We start from the raw sequence: 23,341 nt of genomic DNA, 5'->3' as shown, positions 1-23,341 counted from the left end.
GGGCCTCCAAACATCCTAATCTTCAGGACCTCCGAATGCCACTTTATATGGCAAAAGGGACTCTGAAGATGTGATTAAGGGTCTCGAGATTGGGAGAGTAGCCTGAATTACCTGGGTGGACCCTAAGTGTAATCACAAGGGTCCGTATAAGAGGGAGGCAGTAGGAGCCAGAGTTAGAGGAGTTGATGTGATCCCCGGAAGCAGAGATTGGAGTGATGTGGCCATAAGCTAAGGATGCAAAAAATGGATACTCTCCTGGGGCCTCCAGAAAGAACCAGACCTGCTGACACCTCAACTTCAGACTAATGAGACTGATTCCGGACTTTTGGCCCCCAGAACTGTAAGATAATACATTGTGTTATTTTAAACCACCGAGTGTGGGGTTATTTGTTAGAGCAACAGTAGGAAACGAATGCAGTTGGGAACGATTAATTTACTGAAACAATTCCTTAACTTCCTGGTAGGATTCACCATATTGATCTTTTATGTCATGTACCACTAGTACATTTAAAATAATTCTAATTACAAAGGATTCAATTCACAAGTTTCAAAATCTATTAAAGTTTTTGAATAGGCATCCACATGGCTGAAATCTCAAACATGATATCATGAAGTATTACCAAGAAATACAGTGGAAAGTCTTCTTCCTGTGATGGTCCCTAGATATCATTTTCCACTAAAAGGAAACAGAGTTTCTCGGGATAATGGCTGATTCAGGTCTGGGGCAAGAAACGTACAAGATGTACCTGGAACAACTTGTCATTTCAGAGAGTGGGGAAGTTGTTCTCCCAAAAAGTACTCGGGAACAAACTTACACGTGCTCCCACTATCCAAAGATGGCACAATCTGATGAAAAAAATAACCATTGCAATGGATCAAAACACATCAAGTATGTTTAAATTGATGAGTTCATAATGATACAAAAATAGCATGTGTACCCGAAGTAAGATGTTATGGAATCAACTCATTATTTTGAAAACTAACAATAAAAGGAAAGAATCAAGCGTTGATCCTACTTTTCTTATGTGAACTGTCTTTAGCAGAGGAGGGTAAATTCAGAATTATTCTAGCTAATAAATGAAGAAATATCACCACTTTGCAGCCCCTGGTGAATGAATAGATTTAGGTGGTAATCCTCACAGCTGCTAAGTTCATAATAAAAGAGACAAGTAGATTGTGAACCTCCTGTGGAGAAGTCTTGCAGAAAAAGCCTCTGGATCAGTGGTTTTCAAACTTGGCTGAACACTGGAAACACCTGAGGATCTTTTTAAGATGCCAAAGCCCAAGTCACACCTTAGGCAGTTGAGTCACCACGTGGGGGTGGGGCGTGAGGGGAGCGTGGGGTGGATGGGACACAGGCATCAGAAGTTTTTGAAGCTCCTCCAGGTTCAGACAAATTCGGGAACCAATGGTTTAGATTCAGCTGCTAGGAGTGAAGAACGGGTTAATCTACACCATGGGAAGCAACGGGCAGAATTCAGACTGTGGGAAACCCTACGAGACACCACCTGGTTTTGTTGTGTAAAAATGCATAGGGAAAAATGGGGGTGGGGTGGGACTGGAAGGAGAATTTAGAGACTTAAAAATACTTCAGAGGCATCTGACCCAATTACGAACATATGGCCCTTATTTAGATCCTCACTCAACAAACATACTGTAAAGAAAAGTTGTGAGACAATTGGGGAAATTTAAACACTGACTAGATATTTGAGGATACTAAGGAACTATTTTTATTTTGAATTGTGATAATGATACTGTGGGGTTTTTTTTTTTGAAAGAGTCCTTATATTTTAGTAAAGGGTATGGAAATATTTACAGTTGGAATGATTTGATGTCATGGATTTGCTTCAAAAACATCTGGGCATGAGGTCGGGGAGGGAGTAAAGCTGAGATGAGATTGGTCACAAGTTGACAATTGTTAAAGAGAGTGTTAGGTACCTGGGAATTCATTTTACTATTTTGCCTACTTTTGCATTTCCGTACTAAAACATCAAAGTAAACGTCTCCTTCCTGCCCCATCCTCACCCCCTCAGTTCCATCTGTACAATTGGTAACCTCTGCAATTAACTTCTTATTTAGACTTATAGAGATATTTTTAATAAACATACAAGCTTATACAAATAATGTTATTTTTCTCTCCCCATTTTTTTACATAAATGGAAACATACTAAACTCAATTTTCTGCATCTTACTATTTTCACGTAATATTGTATCTTGATGGCTTTCCATTTTCGTTGCATAGTATACTATGAATGGATGCATCATAATTTATTTAAACAGTCCCAAACAGATGGGCATGTAGGTTGTTTCCAATCTTTTGCTGTTATAAACACGCTAAAATAAATACCCCGTACATATTTATATTCACGTATATGTGTAGAACAAATTCCCAGAAGCAAATTTGATGGATCAGTGGATAAATGCATATGCAAGATACTAGCAAATAACACTCCTTATGGGCTTGTACCAGGATAGAAGTAGAAGAGATGGAGAGAAGTGGGCAGATATGGAGACGGAGCTAATTTGAAGATGGAGCTAAAAGTAGTTGCTGATAGACCATATGTAAAGTATGAAAAATAAAAGAAGAATTAAGCATGTCTAATATCAGTCAGCTTCAAGTAAGTTCTGCCTGGGTAATAACTGACTCTCTTCATGCCCTCAACAAATCTCAGTGATCTACATCAACAAATATTTATCTTTTGGTCTTGCTAAATGTCGATCATGGACCACTTCCTTCTTTGCTCCTCATCGTCTTCATTGCAGAACCCAGGCTTCGGGAACAGATCTCATTTGGGAGACTACTGGCCTCATGGCAGAGGGAAAAGGACAAATGGCTCATCACGTGTTGCTCTCAAAGCTTCTGCTTGGACATAGCGCACATGGTGTCTTTTCACGTTCAGTTGGCCAAAGAAAGTCATGTGATCAGCCTTATGTAAACAGGGTAGAGATGTATAATCCTCCAACTGGGAGGGATTGTCCTATTTTAACTAATTACACACTCTACCATGTCTCAAAGGTTTCTGGCTTGAGCAATTGGTGGGTTATGGTTGTAACAGTGTTACAGAGATGAAAGAGGAGAAAGAGCTTTAGGGGGAAAACTGGGTTCAGATTTAGGTATATTAAGTTTAAAAAGCCTAATACACATCAAAAGGGTGCAGCCAAGATGGTGTCTGGATAAAGATGAGCTCAGTGGAGAGAATGGAGCTAGAGATAGAAATGTGGAAGTTACTGATATATAGATGGTGTTGAAAGTGATGGGACTAATAGAAGGAAAGGAGCCAGAAAAGACTCTGAAGATCAGCCCCTGGCTCTGAGGATCAGCCCCTGAGGAGTGATATCATGAAACCAAGAAAAGAGAATGTTTCAGGAAGAAGGAAATGTTCATCTGTGTCGAAATGCTGCTGAGAGGCTAGTAAAAAAGAAAAAAAAAACTGGCAAGAAATTATTGGACTGACAAGATCAAAAACATGGCTGACTTTGATAAGGGCAGTTCTGGTGAAGTGGTAGGTGCAGAAGCTTACCTGGGAAGATGAAGAGACTATGGCTATAGAAGGGAAGAGAACACGTCTAGATAATGCTTTTAAGGGATTTTACTGGGAAGAAAAAAGAAAACTAAGGCAATGGCTGGAATCAAAGTAGTTTGCTTTTTTCCTTGGATGGAAGACACTAGAATATGTTTGTATGCTGATAGCAGTGATCCAGTAGAGAGGGAGAAATTGATGCAACAGAAAGAAGAAACAGTTGAGAATTCTGAATAAAAGCAGAAGTGAAGCCATTGGCTTTAGAAAGACAAAGGCTCTCTTTCTCTCTCATCATAGTCATCAGTTAATTAGTATCTGTTATTATTATACCTTTGGTTTCTAAGAAACCTACCTTTGTTCTCAGTATATTCTCTGCCATGTTCTCATGCAGTGGTTTATCAACAACATCTTAGCTTAGAGGACAGGAAGAAACAGGTTAGTGGAGTTCACACAGCACCTGTTTGAAATGTGACAACTCTGACTCAATCACTTAGAAGCACTGCCACCTTGGGCACACTAATTAATCCCCTTAAGTATTAATTTCCTAATCAGTAATATGAGAAGAATATTTATTTCTACCTCTGTGTAATTGTTGGCAGGCTCATACAAGACAATGTATAAAAAGTTCTTGGCACCGTCCCTGGTACATAAGAAAGATTAAAAATTATTATAAATTATAATACTAATCAAATACTTCTCTTTGTCTATATAAATGTATTTTTCTTGTGCTGTGACAAAGCTGTTGTCAGACTAGTAACTACAATGACTGTTTTTGTGGTTCTTACTGGGGAAAGAACTGCACAGTAGTCCTCCTTTTCTTCCCCAGAGGAGTGAAGATTATAAGAAGTCTCCTTTTCTGTGTCTTTGGAAAACAAATTATAAATGACTGTTACTTAATTTCATGGATAGAGATGGACAGAAGTGAAAAGCAATGGGAAAGTCTTTCAACTCCAAAATATCCGTCCCACTGAGTTTTGCCTGTGTGCATCTTACAGCACATTTTATATTCAGAAGTCTCCTATTAGAATGCAACTAACAGACAACGAAAGTACTACATTTCAAAATGTGTGGGATGCAGCTAAAGAAGTAATGAGGGAGATTTATATCCTTAAAAGCATTTATTAAAAATAAAATAATATTGAAAATAAGTGAGCCAAAATGTTAAGAAGCTAAAAGAGGGACTTCCCTCGTGGCACAGTGGTTAAGAATCTGCCTGCCAATGCAGGTGACATGGGTTCAAGCCCTGGTCCAGGAAGATCCTACATGCTGCGGAGCAACTAAGCCCATGCGCCACAACTACTGAGCCTGAGCTCTAGAACCTGTGAGCTATAACTACTGAGCCCACGTGCCACAACTACTGAAGCCCGTGCACCTAGAGCCCATGCTCCACAACAAGAGAAACCACTGTAACGAGAAGTCCACACACTGCCATGAAGAGTAGCCCCTGCTCGTCTCAACTAGAGAAAGTCCACACCCAGCAAAAATAAATAAATTAATTAATTAATTTTTTTAAAAAAGAAGCTAAAAGAAAACACATACACACACACACAGAGAAAAAAAAAAAAACCAAAGAGTAAACCCAAAGAAAATAGTAGGAAGATCATAATAAAAAAATGAGCATAAAATAATGAACCAGACAATAGCAAAAGAGAGAAAACTAGAAACGATCAACAAAAGTAAAACGTTGGTGCTTTGAAAAGATTAAATAGACAAACCTATAGCAAGACTAATCAAGGAAAACTTTTCCAAGAAAACTAGGAATGGAAGAAATGTCCTTAACCCAATAAGGGATGTCTGTTAAAAATCTACAGTAAAATCTTATACTTAATTTTAAAACATTAGATACATCCCCATAGAGTCAGAAATAAGAAAAAGATGTTCCCTCTTACTGTATGTTTTAAACACTGTACTAAAGGTCGCAGCCAGTGTGATAAGAAAAGAAAATGAAAAATGAGACAAAAGGAACAAAGAGAACAAACTGATATTATTTGCATAAAATAGAATTGTCAGCATAAGATTTCAAAGAGAATCCACATGTAAACCACAAGAACTAATAAGAAAGTTTAGCAGGATCATGATTACAAGATGGGCATAAAAAAACAAATGGTATTCGTACACATGAGCAATAAAAATAACCAATATATGTAAACAGCAGAAAGATACTCTCTGTGCATAAAATTACAAAACGTTACTAAGACAGAAAGTGAATCAATGGAGAGATATAAAATATACACAGATGAGAAGACTCAGTGTTGTAATAACATTGGTACTAATTTATAAATTTAATGCAATTCCAATAAAAATTCCAACAGGATTTTTCATCAAACTAGACTAATTCTAAAATTAATAAGAGAAAGTAAGATATACTTTCTCTATACTATAAACTCTCTACATAAAAAGGTGTAATAGAGTTATAATAGTGAGGCATTGACATAAGTCAGACAAATGGATCAGAACAGACTCAAGCACCTGTCTTACGGAGGTGTACGATGGAGGCAGCATTATAAATCATTGGGCAGAGAGGGGTGGTGCAGCAAGCGCACTGTCTCTTTGCCAACCCTTTATAGAGGTGCACTCAGCTGTGGGGCAGGATTATTTTTCCCAGGGTCCCAATGACTTATCTGTTCTGATGGGCCACCTCTTACTGTAGAACCTGGCTTAACACATCATCCTCTGATGATTGATTTGGCTTCTCAAGTACCTGAAAAGGAGGTGCTCTGAGTAGATACATCAGTTTCTTGTTCCTGGGAAAGGACACCTACTCTTATAAATTAGTTAATGAACATTCTGGTTTGCAGGTTATATCTTAGGAGCTAACCTGATTGCTACTAACTGACACATGAATGAATATACACTAGATGGTTTCCAGCCCTGAGGGCAAGGTCAAGAGAGGGCACTGAACATGAAGATGAGGATGTGAAAAGAAAGATGAGGTGCTAAAAGGGGAACTGAGAAGACCTCATATGGAAACTCTATTTCCAAGAACTCCTGTCTTGAGGCATGACTGAAGCAATTTCTATATAGTTTCTTTAATTGTCGTTGTAGGGGAAGAATGGGGCAAGGAAGAAGGAAACAGAACTTAAAGTCAACTAAGAAGACTGTAGCTAGTTATTTTCTAAACAAAGTCTGTTCAGAATTCATTTGCTAATCCTCCTCTCCCTGCCCAAATATGTGCTCGGAGTCAACTCACAGTCACCTATTGTTGACTGCTCATTTCCCAACTAATTCTTTAACCAATTGGTGTAGCACAATTCTGCCTGCCACCTAGATAAACTGTGGTGGGAATAAAGGGGAAAAAGAAAGAGTAATTTCAAAGTTGGGAAATATTTTTGAAGTTGGAGGACAAGGGATGGCAAAAAATGTTCTCTCTCTCTCTAGGAATGAAAAAAAATGCAGACATTGAGATATACTGATGTGTCTACCAAATTTGGAAAAACTTTATGAGAGTGTTTGGTGAAATGGATACACTGACACTGAGACTAACTGGGGCAAACTCTCTGGAAAGCAATTTGGCATTGCATGCCAGTGTTTAAAACCAGTGACTCAGGGATTTCAGATCTGGATAAGCTTCATGTGTAAAGTGCCAGAAAAGCTTGACGCATAGAGATGTTCATTGTTGTGGCATAACTTAAATTAACTAAAAAATTGAATAAAACACCCTAAATATGTAACAATAAAAATAGTTTAGTAAATTATGATATGTCCACAAGAGGAATATATAGCCATAAAAATAATATTCATAAAGGATTCATAGCATGGAGTTTTTTTCCTCATGGTAAATGGAAAAAGTGGAAATATAGAGAAACAGAAAAAAATTACAGAGAATAGGATCTCAGATATATAAAAAATATACTCAGAAAAAACTACAATTATAATAAAATGAGGGTAGGCTTTCTCCTTAATATTTCTAGAGTTTTTAGCTCAGATTTCTGTCAAGCATTTCAAGATTCATTTTCTGGAAAGCTAGCAAACCTCATCTTCAGCTCCCATGTCTTAAAATCTTTTGAAGAGGCAAAAATTTAAGTCCTTGTTTAATAAAGTTTCTGATGTGGTCACAACCTTTTATGGAATTGCTGGCAAAGCCTTTAATGGTCATGCATGTCACCAAGCGTAGAGTAACCATGACAAAGGGCTTCTCTTCTTCAAAGTTGGGACAGGTGGGTTACCTCGCAACCCCCAGGCTTTACCTCCTCCTGGAACACCGTGATTTTTATCCCAGGAAAATTGATATTTGCCAAAAGAATCTTTCACCATTTCAAAAATATAAATAGCCGCTGAAATTTCCAAAAGCAGCTCACTAAGTAGACATTCTTTGATAGGGATTGTGAAGACATAAAGAATGGACCAAGGAACTGGCTGTTCCCAGAAGCACACAAGAGAGAAGCCAACTCCTCTATGGCCACTGCTTAAGATACACAATGAGGGACTCTTGGAGGACAAGCCATCGTTTGACTCTTTTCTACTTTGGTTCCAACCTCAATCAGTTCATCTCTTTAATACACAATTTATCAAAATGTCCCCCAATTTATCATGAGTGGCTTCTTGGGCTAAGCGATGGGCTCACCACTCTTGTTGAATGCATCAAGAAAGGGCTTTGTCTTGGGGAAGACAAAGTATTGGGGAATTTCTTATGTTGAAAATGATCCCATGTGGTTCCATTTATTTTGAGAATGGACAGTAGAAGAAACACCACTGGTACTGCAGGATTTGTATCCTACAGGGATAACTGACTACTTTGGTTGTAGAAGTAAAACCAAAGGATGCTATCTGAAGCTACTACATATCCTTTCCGTTGTCGTTTTCCAACTTAAGTATCCTTAATGTAAACAATGACAGATGTTCGTGTTCATAATTGTGGAATACACTTGCATTAGTTCCCATCAAAGAGAAGCTATTCTAAAAATCGCAACATGGTGGCTGCATGATGTCTGCATATTACCTCATTTACTAGCATCCCTGGCCACCAGCAGTTTTTTGATGGCTCAAGACTTAATGGCCCAATTTGACATAAAAAATAAATTTCTTTCACAATGACAATTTTAAAAAATAATAAATTTATTTATTTATTTTTGGCTGTGTTGGGTCTTCGTTGCTGCACGCGGGCTTTCTCCAGGTGTGGCAAGCGGGGGCTACTCTTCGTTGTGGTGTGTGGGCTTCTCATTGCGGTGGCCTCTCCTGCTGCGGAGCACGGGCTCCAGGCATGCAGGCTCTAGAGCGCAGGCTCAGCAGTTGCAGTGCACGGGCTCAGCTGCTCCGCTGGCATGTGGGATCCTCTCGGCCCGGGGCTCTAACCCGTGTCCCCTGCATTGGCAGGCGGATTCTTAACCACTGTGCCACCAGGGAAGTCCCCGACAATGACAATTTTTAAGGTAACAGGAGACATTAAAAAAAATTTTTTTTCATTGACTCTCTAAAACTCATTCATGGGTACTCCTGGTATACCAGTTTCCTAGAGCTGCCATAACAAAGTAACACAAACAGGGCTGAAAATACCAGAGTTTGTTGTCTCACAGTTCTGGAAGCCAGAAGTCTGAAATCAAGGTTTTTGCAGGACCATGTTCCCTTTGAAATCTGTAGGGAACAATCCTTCCTTGTCTCTTCCTAGCTTCCAGTGGTTTACTGACAATCTTTGGCGTTTCCTGGCTTGCAGCCATGTAACTCCAATCTCTGCCTTTGTCATCACATGGCATTCTCCCTGTGTCTCCATGTTTCACATGGCATCCTGTTATGAGGACACCAGCCGTAATGGATTAGGGCTCCACTCTACTTTAGTATGACCTCATCTTTAATTACATTTGCAGCCACCCTATCTCCAAATAAGGTAATATTCTGAGATACTGGGGGTTAGGACTTCAACTTATTTTACGGGGTTGCGGCGGGGGGGGTTGACACAATTCAACCCCTAACTCCTGAAGTCCATGGATTCTGGTTTAGGAGCCTGTTGAGACAGAGAGGAGCCTGGGACCAGAGAATATGAAACATGGATGCAGAGAAGGAAGAGGAAGCAAATGGAACCCACTTTGCAATTGTGCTCAGAAGTCTGGAGACAGTGATCTCTCCCCGCAGATTTTAGTTCAAGGCCTCTAGTTACTGATGGCAACATCTGGCCAATTCCTAGCTGAAGACGCTTAAGTTTTATACTCGACTCCAGGCTGCAAACTGAAGTTTATGGTTGTGTCCAGAACATTCTCTGCTGATGCCATATGCTTGGAAATGTCTGAATTTTGTGCAGAGACACACAGTGGTATTTTTGTAAGTGGAGTTACATAATTAGGGCATGGGCTTGCATGATAATTAGCATGTGTAATTAGGCACAGACTTCTTGTCCTTTAATTAGACAATCAAGACATCTAATTACAAAATTAAGATGTAATTACGTGGCCCAAGATCGACATATTTCTTTCTACCCATTAGAGATTACGTTTAGAAAATAATTCACAAAAACTGATGAAAAAATGAACTAGAAACCAGATTTGAGGGTGTTGAAGGGAGTGTTAAGTGGACTGGTAAGTCTCCTCTGGTCTTTCCTCTTGCACGTGAAGGGGGTTATTTAAAACATCATAGTCTACTTGAATGACTTTTACACACTCTGCTGTCAACCTCTGGCATACACACTAATGAAGAGGAACGTTGGCATGACTAATCCATGTAATTCACACACGGCTCTTGAGTGTGGTTTGTAATTACACTTGAACGTGGACTTAAATGTGATGTCCTGGGGATTCATTCAAACCCAATTATGCAGCTATATGGTGGAAACCTTGGTCAGGAGAGCTGGGAGGAGAACCCGCTTTCCCTTTCTGCCCCGGCTTGGCTCTCCCTGTGGCCACTTTAAAGGTAGATGCTTTGCTCAGAATAACACAAAACAGTTAACCTGTTGTCATTTCCCTGAATATTTGAGTAGTTATTGAAATATTCTTATTTTAAGTGCTCCGTATTGGACAGCAGGCAGCAAAGGGGAAGGTCAGAGTCTACAGCAAACATTCCATCTTTCTAATGATAAGTGAGTCTTAGAGCAGTGGGTTTTTTTAAGTTCCAGTACTCCTAGGAAGTCTGGCTCTGTGAATATTCTCTATATTTTTCCTTGCTCTTAAACTGAGATTTGGCTGATCTTTGCATGATGCTAAACACCCAGTTTGACTCATTAAGTTTTCTGAACTAACTGAACTTTTGACCTAATTGGCTGGCTGATTAGGGATTACAGCCATATGTCCAGGTTTTTCTAAGCCAATTCTGACTTTCACTATGTTATCCCTCTGTTCCCATAAACTGTTGAAATATCCTAGTAATTCCAATGTTTTGACAGCCACACTGCACTTCTCAGACTGCTGCTTTCTCCTGGAAAGTGGCACGGAAATCTGTCGGGCCACGTGCCCCGATTTTGGGTAAGGAAAATATGCTTCCCATATGGTTTCAGGCCATGAAAACAGACATAAAGAGTTTGTAAGTGGTTGGTGATGAGGTCTTGTCTCCATGGTGTGTCCCTTCCATCCCTATTTTTTATGTTTCTCTATTAGGCCATGGAATGTGATGAGGGATAAATTATGTCCAGGGGTCAGTTTTGAGCAAGGAAAACCACGTATTTGCACAGGGAACTGATTTTTGCCATTGTTACTTTTTTTGCTTTGCCTTGTAAGACAATTGTTCATGGTAGATATAAAGGCCGAGGAGCTGAAGTGGGGAGAGGTGCAGTTTGGTTGGGTTTTTTTTTTTGTGGGGGGGGTGCCCACGCTGCACGGCTTGTGGGATCTTAGTTCCCCAACCAGGGATCAAACCCGGACCCTAGGCAGTAAAATTGCAGATTCCTAACCACTGGACTGCCGGGGAATTCCCAAGGTGCAGTTTTTAAAAAAGTTTACTGGGTCTTCCCTGGTGGTCCAGTGGGTAAGACTCCGCACTCCCAATGCAGGGGGCCCGGGTTCGATCCCTGGTGGGGGAACTAGATCCCGCACACGTGCCGCAACTAAGAGTTCGCATGCCACAAGGAAGATCCCACGCACCTCAACTAAGACTTGGCGCAGACTAAATAAATAAATAACATTTTTTTAAAATTTATGGATGGAAATTGTAGGTGGGGAAGGGGCATTTGGGCTACATCATCTCTAAGTGGACTTCCAGCTAAGAGATCTGAGGATGACTTGATCTCAAGCCTGTTAATCAGGAGGAGTTTACTTAGCTCTATTCATGGCACTCCCTCACCTCTAGGCCTCCACGTCTTCAGTCCTTAGATGCTGTCAACTGGAAACTTTCTCTACCCTTACTTCTGGTGAACTCAATAATTCTGATTTCTAACAGGGCCAGCAGTGTGAATGCAAACCTGTGTCTTGGTTTTTAAAACGTGCTTTTCCCCTCAGGTACTCTACATCAGCATTTTCAAGACTAGAGAAGTTGGGCATCAGACATCCCAAGCCTTCTCCTTTTATTGGAAACTTGACATTTTTCCGCCAGGTAAGGGCTGCCTTCTGCTGTCTTTCGGCATAAGATGCTCTGAGCCCAGAGTGGAGCTTTACCCACAAAGCATTGCTCTCGTCCAGGTCGCCCACACCCGGGGACGTCTATGTGCAAAGGTGCCACAATTGATGAGACTCATCAATTCTTCTGTGATGAGACTGATCCCTCACTGATCACTCATCAATACATACCGAGTCCTGGCATCCATTCATTCATCCCCAAACCCAATTAATGAGTGTCTAAGGTGTGCCAGGCCCTGGAATGTGGAAGAAGTAGAAGTTGCCCATGCCCTAGCTCTAACATTGGTGGTAGAGATGGTAGCTGCGGTTGTCCTTCCGAGGTGAGGGAGTTCTGTCAGGGCTAGAGTCATCCTGGAGGACTTCCTGGAGAAGGGAGTCTGCAGGAGCGATAGACACAAAGACAAGGACACACACACCAGGTGGGGAGCAATGACGTGTGTGATTGCACCATGTGAGAAAGAGGGCACAGCTTGGGAAGCAGCCTGGACTAGAAAGAGGAGATTGGGGAGTGCCAGGGAACACCTGTGTGTGTGTGTGTGTGTGTGTGTGTGTGTGTGTGTGTGTGTGTGTGTGTGAGAGAGAGAGAGAGAGAGAGAGAGAGAGAGAGAGACAGGCTAGATCACTGACAGTCCAGAAAGGCAAGTGAAGATCTGTGTGTGTCCCATCACTGGTGCATAGAAGTGGAGGGGGGGGGACACCGAAGAGGAAGATTTCTCTGCAAGGGGGAAGATTTAGGTCAGGCCTGTCGAATCCAACTGCTGTTGAGGTCTGGATGTGAAGTGGTGACGGCTTGGCCCCGGGTGGAGATGAGAGTGAAAGAAAAGAACAGCAGGGGCAAAATTAGTAACTCTTGTGGCGAATTAGGTGTGGAGGATTCAAGGGAGAATGGCCGTGAGTTGACCAAAATCAAAGGTCGAGAGGTTGGCTGGTTTAAGGAGGTGCCTCTGATTTGCCAAAGTAACATGGAAGTGGAAATGCCGGAGGGCATTTGGAGATAGGGGCCCAGGACTCTATCTTCGAAGGTTATTTTTTTTCTCACGTTGGGTTTTCTCAGAAGCCAGATGATTTATTCTGCTAACTCCTGGGGCTGCTGCCACCAGACCTGACATCAGGAGCCTACAGATCCTGCATGTGAAGAGCCACTAAGCCAAACAAAGGCAGGAAGGACAAAATTGGGGCCAATCCTGATAATATCCCCTTAAGATCTCTTTAGGATTTCCCCACCCCTGCCCCCGGAAAGGCTGGCCCTTGGCGTCAGATAGAAAATAACATAGGCTATTTGTGTCCTTTTCCCTTCCCATCTCAGTTTCTCTTCTGTTCCTTTCTGTCCCTTTCTCAGTCCAGCACCCCTTTCCACTCTTTATTGCTGTTTCTCTCTTCCCAGCGTTTTTTTTAAACACCTCCTTCTCTCCTCTCTAGCTCAGGGGTGGCCAGGCCACAGCTTTCAGCCCACAAACGGCATCTATCTCATCAAGGCTCCCCCTGAGCTCCTTGGAGCAAGTGTGAAGACATTTCTAAGTGCCAAAACAGAACAACAAACCAGATAGGAAATTAGAGCAAATAAATGTCACATATTTCTGGGGGGAAATGATCAGTTGCCTTCAGTCGAGTAATTTAGCCTCAACATTTTGAGGAAAGCTGTATCGCCGTCGATGTGACACGAACACTGTGCCCTGCCTCTGGATAATTTCCACATATGCTCCTTTTCTACTCATCATACTTGTAGCTGCAAACCCTGCCACGTCCTTGCTAGAACATAGTTATTTCGTTGACCGTTTCTACTGTCACATGAGCTTTCCTTGATAGACGGCAAGCTTAGACGGCGTAGCTAGATTTAATGAGCCTGGGACGGATTTCCATTAAGAGCATCCACCTCTTCTACCCCCCAACCCTCTACCCTCACCCACACGTTGTATATCTGCCTGACCACTCCATTCCCACAGCACAAGTCTAGAGCGTTTTCTTCTCCTCTGGCTCCATTCCAACCCGAGAATATTTTCATGTTTACTTCTTTCCCACAACACGATGGATCCAGCCATCTCCAGGCCTTCACGCATACCACCCCACTGTGTATATCTGCACACATACTCCACCCCTACAGCACAATGGGTCTAGCATTTTCTGACCCTCTACCCCTACTCCACCCCATGTATGTCTCCAGGAATCCTCCTTTCCCACCCCAAAGTGTGTCTAATATATAAAGTCGCTCTAAGGTTCTTATGCTTTGAATACATTGATTTGAGTTAAAATTTAACTTGGATCATAATTCAGAATTTGTGATAATTTGGGTACACTCAGCGGGCGTTTACGCATATAGTGGCTGTGAAAAGAGGCTTCGCCCCAAATAATAATAATATAAACCAAATTGCAGAGGAGAATGTGAACATAGTTGAGAAAGCAAACCATTTTCAAATATTTTAGCAGCAATTATACAAAAACAGGATAAGTACAGAAGATCTCTTCTGTCCATTAAAACAGAGCTGACTGAGACCTTCTCTTGGCAATATTGTCTTTTCACACAACTAGTTTATTCTAATACTCCCAAGTACTTAAAAACAATACAACTTCAGTTATTTTTTATTGTTTATGTAACTGTGTTCTCACTATTCCAGACTTTCTTTCTGAATAAGTTTGAATATTTGAAATGTTGTTTCATCGGATTCTCACTACAGTGCTCTGTTTTCTGCAGGGTTTCTGGGAAAGCCAGATGGAGCTCAGAAGGCAATACGGACCTCTGAGTGGGTAAGAAGGAAACTCCATTCTTCTACTATATATTTTGATTTGTGTGTGTTGAATTGATATGGAAGGAATGACAAGAGTGGGGATGTTGCATGTGTTTATAACTTTTGAGGCTCCCCAAAGCGAGGGCCCAGCAGTATGGACAGGCCTCCTAGAGAAGACCCCAGGGGGCCCCAGGGTGCACGGTGCCATAGCCTGAAGAGCATCACTTCCCAGCCTCTAAACCCTGACCATCTGAGTCAGGCCCTGGGTGCCAAAGGTGTGCTGCAAAGGACACAACGGCCCCCCACACCTCAGTCTAACTTGCCTTGACTACCCACGGCAAGTCTTTCCCCGTGAACTTATCTGAACCTTACTTGGACCTGTTTTGTTCAACCCTATGGGTAAAATATGCTGTCAGCTATATGGCCATATAATCTATTATCCCACACAGTACACATTTGAAAGTTAAAGGGGGTGCTATTCCTAATTACCCCAGGACGACAGCAGAAACTAAGACTGACCTGGATACACTGGGTCACATGGTCACCCTAATTCTCAGCCATGTAGAGCAATATAGGCCTTCCCCTTACTTTTCCTGTATTTTCCCTCTTTATGCTTCAGAGTATGCTTCCTTAAAAAGAAAATTCGAGAATCTGACAAACAAACCCATGATCAGACCATTGACCCTATTCAAGACTTAACAGACTTGAATTCTATTGATTCTCAGCACACATCCTTCCACACTGGAGTCCTAGACATTTTAGTCTTTTCTCACGCAGCTTCCCTCAGCTACTGGATGGATGATTTTTGGTAGCTCTTTTCCAGATTTTCAGGTCTCTGATAACTTTTTTCTAGGTGCAGCAAAGTTCTGTGGTGTCCCTACTCTATATCCTAGTGGGGTCCAGTGGTTTGTGAGCCCTTCTATCCATACGACATGACGCTTGTTCTCCCAGTGTTGATTTTCAAAAGGGATTCACTTGTATTCTTTTGGAAATGCCAGGAGATCCACGGTTTTGGCCAAGTTCTCTCTAGTTTGCTTTCACCCTTTAGTTTACTATGTAACACTGCAAAGGGAGTACATGAAGATATTCTGCTAGATGGTCTCTGATTAGTTTGTTATTCCTGGATAACAAACTACTCCAAAATGCAGTGCTTTATTATAAGTTTATTATAAGTTATAAGTTATTATTGGTCATGTGCCTAAGGGTTGGCTGGAATTGGCTGATCTAAGCCCGCCTGGCTAGGAAGCTCAGCTGGGCTTCCTGGTGCTTCTGCGGTTCAGCTAGGTAGGTAGCTCATCTAGGCCAGGCCCAGCTGGGGCAGCTGTGCTCCACACTTGTCTCATCCTCCTTGGAATGGCAGGCAAGCCAGGGCAGGCTCTTCTCACGGTGAAGGCTAAGGGTCAAGGAGAGCAAGCCCCCAAATGCAAGAACATTTGAAGTTTCTGCTAACATTCTATTGGCCAAACCAAGTTACATGGCCAAACCCAAAGTCAAGGCAGAAAGCACACTCTGCATGCCGGGAGGCCAAAGCAAGTGACTTGGCCAAGCCTGACACTGATGGAGCAGGGAGACGTATTCCTCTAAAGGAAGAGTGGGGAGACGGTGCATATTTTTAGTAATAGGGAACTCCACCTCACTCTCTAAGATCCCTTTTAGCTTGGTCTTTACTTACTTTTTTTTTTTTTTTTTTTAGTTCATAGCTGCCTGCTTTAAGCATAATAGGCACTCAAGAACTTATCTTTCCAACAGCCTCATTCTGCAGTTGACTTGACATTGTCCTTGGAGACTGTCTCATACATTTCTGAGACATAGCACTGACTCAGAAGGACGGTGGCTTCCCCAGAATTAGAAAAAGGCCTTCCTGAGTTTGAGTTCTAGGAATTACCTCCCTGGAGTACTTCTGTACAGATTTTCAGAGTACAGGTCTTGGGTATTTTAAAATAATTTTTAAATGTCAGATGAAGAGTTTAAAGGCACTGTATTAACTGGTGGATTGTGTGGTGGTGGTGGTGGTGGTGGTGGTGGTGGTGTGTGTGTGAGACAGAGAGAGAGAGAAACAACTGATTTCCTTGACAACAGGATGTCCAATAAACTCTCACCCCCAACTTTAACACAAGGTACCCTTTTCGCTTCAAGAAAACTTAAATCATAGAGAATGATTTCAAGTGAGGTTGTAGAGAGAGAAATTGCACTATCAACTCTGGTAAAAAGGGAAAAGAATGAAAGGTGATGGCATAATTTCTTCATACAAAGCTATCAACTTTTTCTGCTTTAGAAAAAAAATGATGAGCCGTAAAATGCTAACTTCTTTTTCAACGTGTCCGCGGCTGGATTGAGAGGTACTGCAGTGGTGGGGTAAAGTCCTGTCTGAGCTCCGTAACCTGGGTGAGACTCGGTATGCTCACCTTTTCAGATGAAAGGGTTTAACTGGTCTATATTTAAGGTTCTTTCTAGCCCTAAAAATTCTTCTGTTACTGCTTAAATTTGAACAAAATGGTTTCACTGACTGGGAGTGGCAAGGATGCACCACGATCAATGAAAGATCCTTCTTTTAGGAAATGATTTGGTTTGAATTGTCTTAACTTTTAGACTCCTTCTGTCATTAGGAAACATTATTGATCCCATATTGGTCCCCTTAAAATTGAAATAGTAGATTGAGTCATCATTTGACAAGTGAAACCCCATGCAGTTGATGCCATACAGAGATGCACGTGTCCTTAGATGACAGGGCAGTACTATGTGTTGGGAGAAAATGTGGGCAGAGAGGGTCTTCTCTTTACTCTACCTGAAAACCAAACCTGATGATGAGTTATGCTTATTATCTGTTGTCACCATGGCAACTCAGTCAGAGTTTGGGTCCCCAAAACTGGAAACCTGCTTCTTCCCCTTTTCCCTTTCCTACTTTGAGAAAGGGAGTGCTGGAGAAGCTTTCTGCGGAGAGGGGTTGACAGCACCAATGTTTATTACCATCACCACGACCACCACTGAGAATCCAGTGTCTTCACCACGTGTCTAATGATGCTGCCTGCTTTGCTAGGCCCTGTGCAAATAAAACTATGCACGTTGTCTCTGGCTCCTTTGAACTTGACTGTAAAGCAGGAGGGCTGGCCTGCACACCTATACAACTTTTCTTCACAATTCATGAGTAGAACGCTCTTGAACTGCATGTCAGTTCAGTAGCCCCCTCCCTTACCCTCGGGGGGTATGTCCCAAGACCCCCAGTGGATGCCTGAAACCGCAGATAGTATTGAACCCTATGTAAATCATGCTTTTCCTGTACATACATACCAATGATAAAGTTTAATTTATAAATTAGGCGCAGTAAAGATTAACAACAACAATAATAGAACAACTATAACAATATATTGTAATAAAAGTTATGTGAATGTGGTCTCTCTCTCTCTCTCTCTCTCTCTCTCAGAATACCTTACTGTACAAATGTAATGCCTTTTCCATCTTAACTAAGCACTTATCAGGCACTGTGGCCATATCTTTTACAGTTTGTGGTGTGGCAGCAAAACTAGCAGAAATTTCTTTTTCCTTCTTCACAATTTCATGGACAGAAGATTCGTTCTTACTGTAGATCTTGGCAACCTCCGCATATGATTTTCTTCTTTCCTTATTAAGTGGAGAACTTGCACCTTTTCACTGAAAGGAAACACTTTATAGCTTCTCTTTGGCATATCCAAATTGTCAGCATCGTTACTCTTGTACCGTTGGGCTGCTATTAAGTAAAATAAGGGCTACTTGAACACAAGCACTGAGATACCATGACAGTCGAGCTGAAAACTGATTTGGCTACTAAGTGGCCAATGGGTGGGTAGGAGATGCTGGACAAAGGGATGATTCACATGCTGGGCGAGTGGAGTTTTACGGCAGGAGATTTGATCACACTGCCGAGAACATTTTTAACACTTAACCATTGAACACTTATGAAGTGTTTATTTCTGGAATTTTCCACTTAATATTTTTGGACCACAGTTGACCACAGGTAAATGAAACCAGGGAAAGCAAAACTGCAGGTGAGGGGGGACTAAGGTACCTCTGGCAACATAATATGAAGAAAGAAAGGCTTTACTGCTTTAGATAACCTTCAATGAATGATTACTTGTTAACTCCTTCAGTCTGAGATTGAGCCCCAAACTGGATTTATATTCCTTCCCAAACCCTAAAAGAAGAGTATCAACATAATTATCATACATTTGTGATTGAGTGTAAACAGGATAGAGATTATGTTCCCTCCAATTCGTGACTGACTTTGTAAGCCAGTGGATGACAAGCATTTATTGTGCTGTCACCGTGAATTACTTAGAAATACATACACAGCAGCCTAAGTTCAGCTCACGTGCACCTCCTAAAGGCCCCTTTCCAAAGCCCCTTTCCCCCTTATCTCATCTCTGTTTTAAGTGGTAGCTCTGCAGTTATTCTTTTATTTAGCCTCATCCCCAATTCTTTTTGCCCGCTGCATCCCTTTCATCTTGATTTCTAGTAGACCCTTAGTTCCGTCTTGTTGAGTTTGACTTCCACGCTTCCTGGTATCCATCACCCATGCCCCTGCATTTGATTCCTGTATCCATCCCTTCATCAAGCCAGATTTGTTGAATAATCTTATAAACTCCCATTAGAACAATAGGTTGTAAGTAGATAAACATACACCTTGCACATAATTCGTAAAGTACAAAGAAACAGAAAAAAAGTAAAATGGACTCCCACCTCGGACCCTCCGCCAGCCCTCCTCAGAAGCAAACTCTGTTATCAATTTCTGAATAGTCAAATGAATAATATATGACAGAAGTAGTTCTTCACCTTGCTTTGTTCATTAATGATATTTGGGAAACTGTCCCGTTTCAACACACTCATTCTTATTAAATGCTGTTCTATTTTTTTAAAGATTCCACTGTATGGATGTATGCTAATTTTAAAAACAAGTTCTCAGTTGATGAATGCGTTTTGCTTTTATAAACAATACAGCAGTGCATATTCTTGTGTATACGTCATTATTATCTTGTGTAAGTATGTCTGTAGGATAAATTCCTCGAAATGGAATTATCAGGTCAAAGATTATCTACATTTTTATTTTGGTAAATATAGCTAAATTGCTCTCACTAGGGAGCAATTTATACTCCCATAAATAAGCATATGAAGGCACCTGGTCCCTCCCACATTAAAAATGTGTGGTCACAGTTTTAAATCTTTACCATTTGATGGTAGTTTTAACTTGCATTTCTCTAATTATGAGCAAGTTTGAGCATCTTTTCATAGGTTTAAAATTTCTGAAAAATCCTTTGCCACTTTTCTATTGGGTTATTGATCTTTTCCTAATTTATTTGTAGAAGCTCTTTATTTATTAAAGAAAATAGCCCTTCACGAGGGGTCTGGGTCACTGGAAGTCTTCTGCTTCTTCATTTAGCTGCTGATGGGAGAGTTCAGTTTGTGAAAATTCGTGATCAGTACACTTTTCAATAATGTATATGACTCTTTTCTGTATGTAAGTGTATTATACTTTAATAAAATGGGTTTTTAAAAGACTTGCAATGTTACCAACCTGCTTCAGTCAATATACAGTAATAATTCACCATTAAAAATAAAGAAAATAGCCCTTTATGTTTAAAATATGTTGCAAACATTCTCTCCTTTTTGTCACATCTTTGACTTTGTTTATTGTGTATCTCTTCCAATCAGAAACCGTTTGTTTTTGTATTGTTGAATTTAATCTATTTTAATGGTGTCTACATTTTGTATCTTACCCAGTAAGGCTGTCTCCACTAAGGATATATCTTTTTAAACTTCCATTTTTTTCTAGTGTTTTTTATTTCATCTAAAAATTTAGATATTTGATCCACCAGGAATTTATCTGAGGGTAAGGATGGAAGTAGGGGTCCACCCTCATTGTTTCTAGATGGTGGCGTTCCTTCTGGAAATGCATCCTTTCCCAATTGATTTAAAATGTCATTTTTATCATTTATTGGTTCCTATATGTATTTCCGACTCCTCTGCTCCATTCTTCTGCTTGATCATAGGCTAGTACCACGCTGAATACTCTCGTTTGGTACCTATAGCACCCTCTTATACCTAGCAGCAATAGAGTATTCTAAGAACATCTTTGTAAGTATCAGAATCTAAAGCAGTCTATCTCCCAGGGAACCTTAGGTCTCTGCATTTAAAAAAAAAAAAAAAAAAAAAAAAAAAAATCAGTTTCGCAAATATAAAGAAGACTTTAGCACAAAGGACCCGGCACTTAGACCCAAAGTTCACGCCCACAGGAGGTAGATGTGTCTCATATGCCTCCAACTTGGAGGTTCATAGCACCATGTTTTATTTAACTACCCAGCACGTATGAACTAATAACACCTTGTCACCAGGCAGTGAGGAAGCTGAGAACTTTGGGGTACACATGGAAAACAATGTGGCATCAGCAAAGATAACAATAGGGTCTTTCAGACATTTCTTTTAAAGTTCATTTAAGATTCCACTCCAGGAGGAGAGCGTGTGCTGCGGAGCTAACTAAGGTGTGAAAACTTCTCACGTGAGCGCTCTTCACCGCCGCGCTTGTGTACTATTTAGATGAGGTCGAAGAGCCACATAGAGATGGTTTACTTTAATGCAGTCAGATGCCTCTGTCGCCAACATGTGGGAGGTTTGCTGGCCTACTTCCATGGATCCAGAACTCTGGGAATGAAAAAGCTCCTAAGGACTCAGCCTGTTGCACCCTGTGTCACGTGATTGCTCTTTGCTTTAGAAGACGCCGAGGCATCTGAATATGCTGGACTTGAAAATGAGGGGGAGGATGGGTGGGTTGGAAACTATTGCCGATTTGTTGCAAAAAATACAAGTATTCAGACTCACACCGGGCAGCTGATATGGGGAGGTTGCTCTCGTTTTTAAACCGGACTGAGCTCCAGAGAATCATAGATGGTGAAGAAAGGCAGAAATCTTAGGTTGAAGTGAAGTCACAATTGCAAAATTGCCTCCCAGACAGTGCACGGGAGTCAAACTTGTAAGTTTCTGCCGCTAATAGGGAGTGCACGCCTCAGGATGAGACTCATTTACTAAGTGACCTAAAAATGCGACTCCGTTATTCAGAGGAATTGATGAAAATGAAAACACACCAGGATCACTGAGAAAACACAGTACCCTTGAAGCTGTGGAATTAGGTACGGAAATCCTAAATTACGCTCACATTTCTGGCCATAAGGCTAGACTGGGGGCAATATTTGGGTCCCCTAGCTTGGTAAAAGCTGAGTCTTGTATGAGTGTTGAAAGCAAAGCTTAGAATCACTAGCTGCACGTAATTTGAGTCTGAAACCAAAATGAATGTGAGACCTGATGGTCCCTATGTCATAATTATTGAGTATCATTTCAGTGAGTTAAATATCAATCGTCTCACTGGTCAATATAGATCAATCACTAACACTCGGCCTTTTAGGATACATTTTAAAGTGAGTGTTTATTACAGTGTTACTCTACTTTAGGGGCCGCATTATTTTATAAGAGCAAATACCCTGACAAAATGGGCTGCTTTTTTTTTTTTTTTTTTTAGGAGGCCATTGAGAATAGGATGAAAGTTGTCAGCGGGTATATATTTGACTGTTATCACCGATCCAAATGCCTAGCCCAACAGGTAGAATTATGGAAAGAACAATTGTCCTCAGACAACTAGGCGATTTAGACCAAAACGAGAAAGAAGAATTCTATTAGAGCTCCACTTTTCTCAAATGAAACTTTAATAGACTCTTCACCCTATCTGCCCTTCTCATGGTCTCTTGTTATCCCAAATGGTGAATTACTACAAAGCTGCCTTCTTCCTTATGGTTTAAGACTTCTTCCTAGTCTTCATCCAAAGACCCTTCTGAAGAGCACCCATTTTTTCTGGACTTCTGACCTCCTCCTTTACCCCTTATTTCACACCACTTTCCTACCCCCCATCTTCACTCTACGACAACCTGCAGGTGATGGTTGCTGCAAATCTTAGTGACTACTGCTGTCCAAGTTTTTGTGACCCGCTCTCCTGAAGATCGAGAGCCTATATTTAATTCCTCTTGTTTGGGTAGAAGAACGTCAAACAGAGCATGCCAACTTACAATAGAAAATTGGGGTTTAAACTTCAGCTCCGACTCTCTTTCTATCTACCACCTGTTAGCTTAATGGATCTGGGCCAGTCACTTCCCCTCTTGGAACCTCAGTTTTCTCAGATATAAAATGAGGGGATTTGAACTAGATCAGTGACTTCGTTTAATTATAAGCCTCAGTAAATAATATATTTTACATTATGATCCAGTACACACACACCTGAAATCAAAGTTTTACTAAATATCTTCTACTATATAAGATCCACTTCGATCTATTCTGTTCTCCTACTCGGTTCTATTCTACTCTATTTCATGAAAAAACAAAACAAATACAAGCTGGTCACGACCCACAAAATTGGTTTCATAACCACTAGTGAGTCAAGGTGAGCAATTTGAAAAGCAAACATCTAGATGATATCTGACGTCCTTTCCAGTTCAAAACTAGGTGACTCAACTCCAAAAGTCTACATTAGAAGAATTTCATAAGCCCCTGGTTTTGCTCCAGTGTGGTTTAAGATTCTGAGAAATTTCTGACAAAAGAGATTTTGTCAGCTGAA

The 23,341-nt window shown here is 41.0% G+C and overlaps 1 protein-coding gene across 3 annotated transcripts in view; it reads left to right on the top strand.

The window, feature by feature from the left end:
• TBXAS1 (thromboxane A synthase 1) overlaps positions 1-23,341 on the top strand; it is a 150,747-nt gene that overhangs the window by 22,810 nt on the left and 104,596 nt on the right. For all 3 annotated transcript variants that reach the window (XM_059074896.2, XM_059074894.2, XM_067042003.1), the window contains exons 2-3: positions 11,876-11,969; positions 14,682-14,734. In XM_059074896.2, the coding sequence (XP_058930879.1) occupies positions 11,876-11,969; positions 14,682-14,734 (147 nt within the window). The remainder of the gene's footprint in view (positions 1-11,875; positions 11,970-14,681; positions 14,735-23,341) is intronic.

The sequence above is a fragment of the Kogia breviceps genome, chromosome 9 (genome assembly GCF_026419965.1).
Source record: "Kogia breviceps isolate mKogBre1 chromosome 9, mKogBre1 haplotype 1, whole genome shotgun sequence".
NCBI lineage: Eukaryota > Metazoa > Chordata > Mammalia > Artiodactyla > Physeteridae > Kogia > Kogia breviceps.
This window is presented reverse-complemented; position numbering and strand designations above follow the sequence as displayed.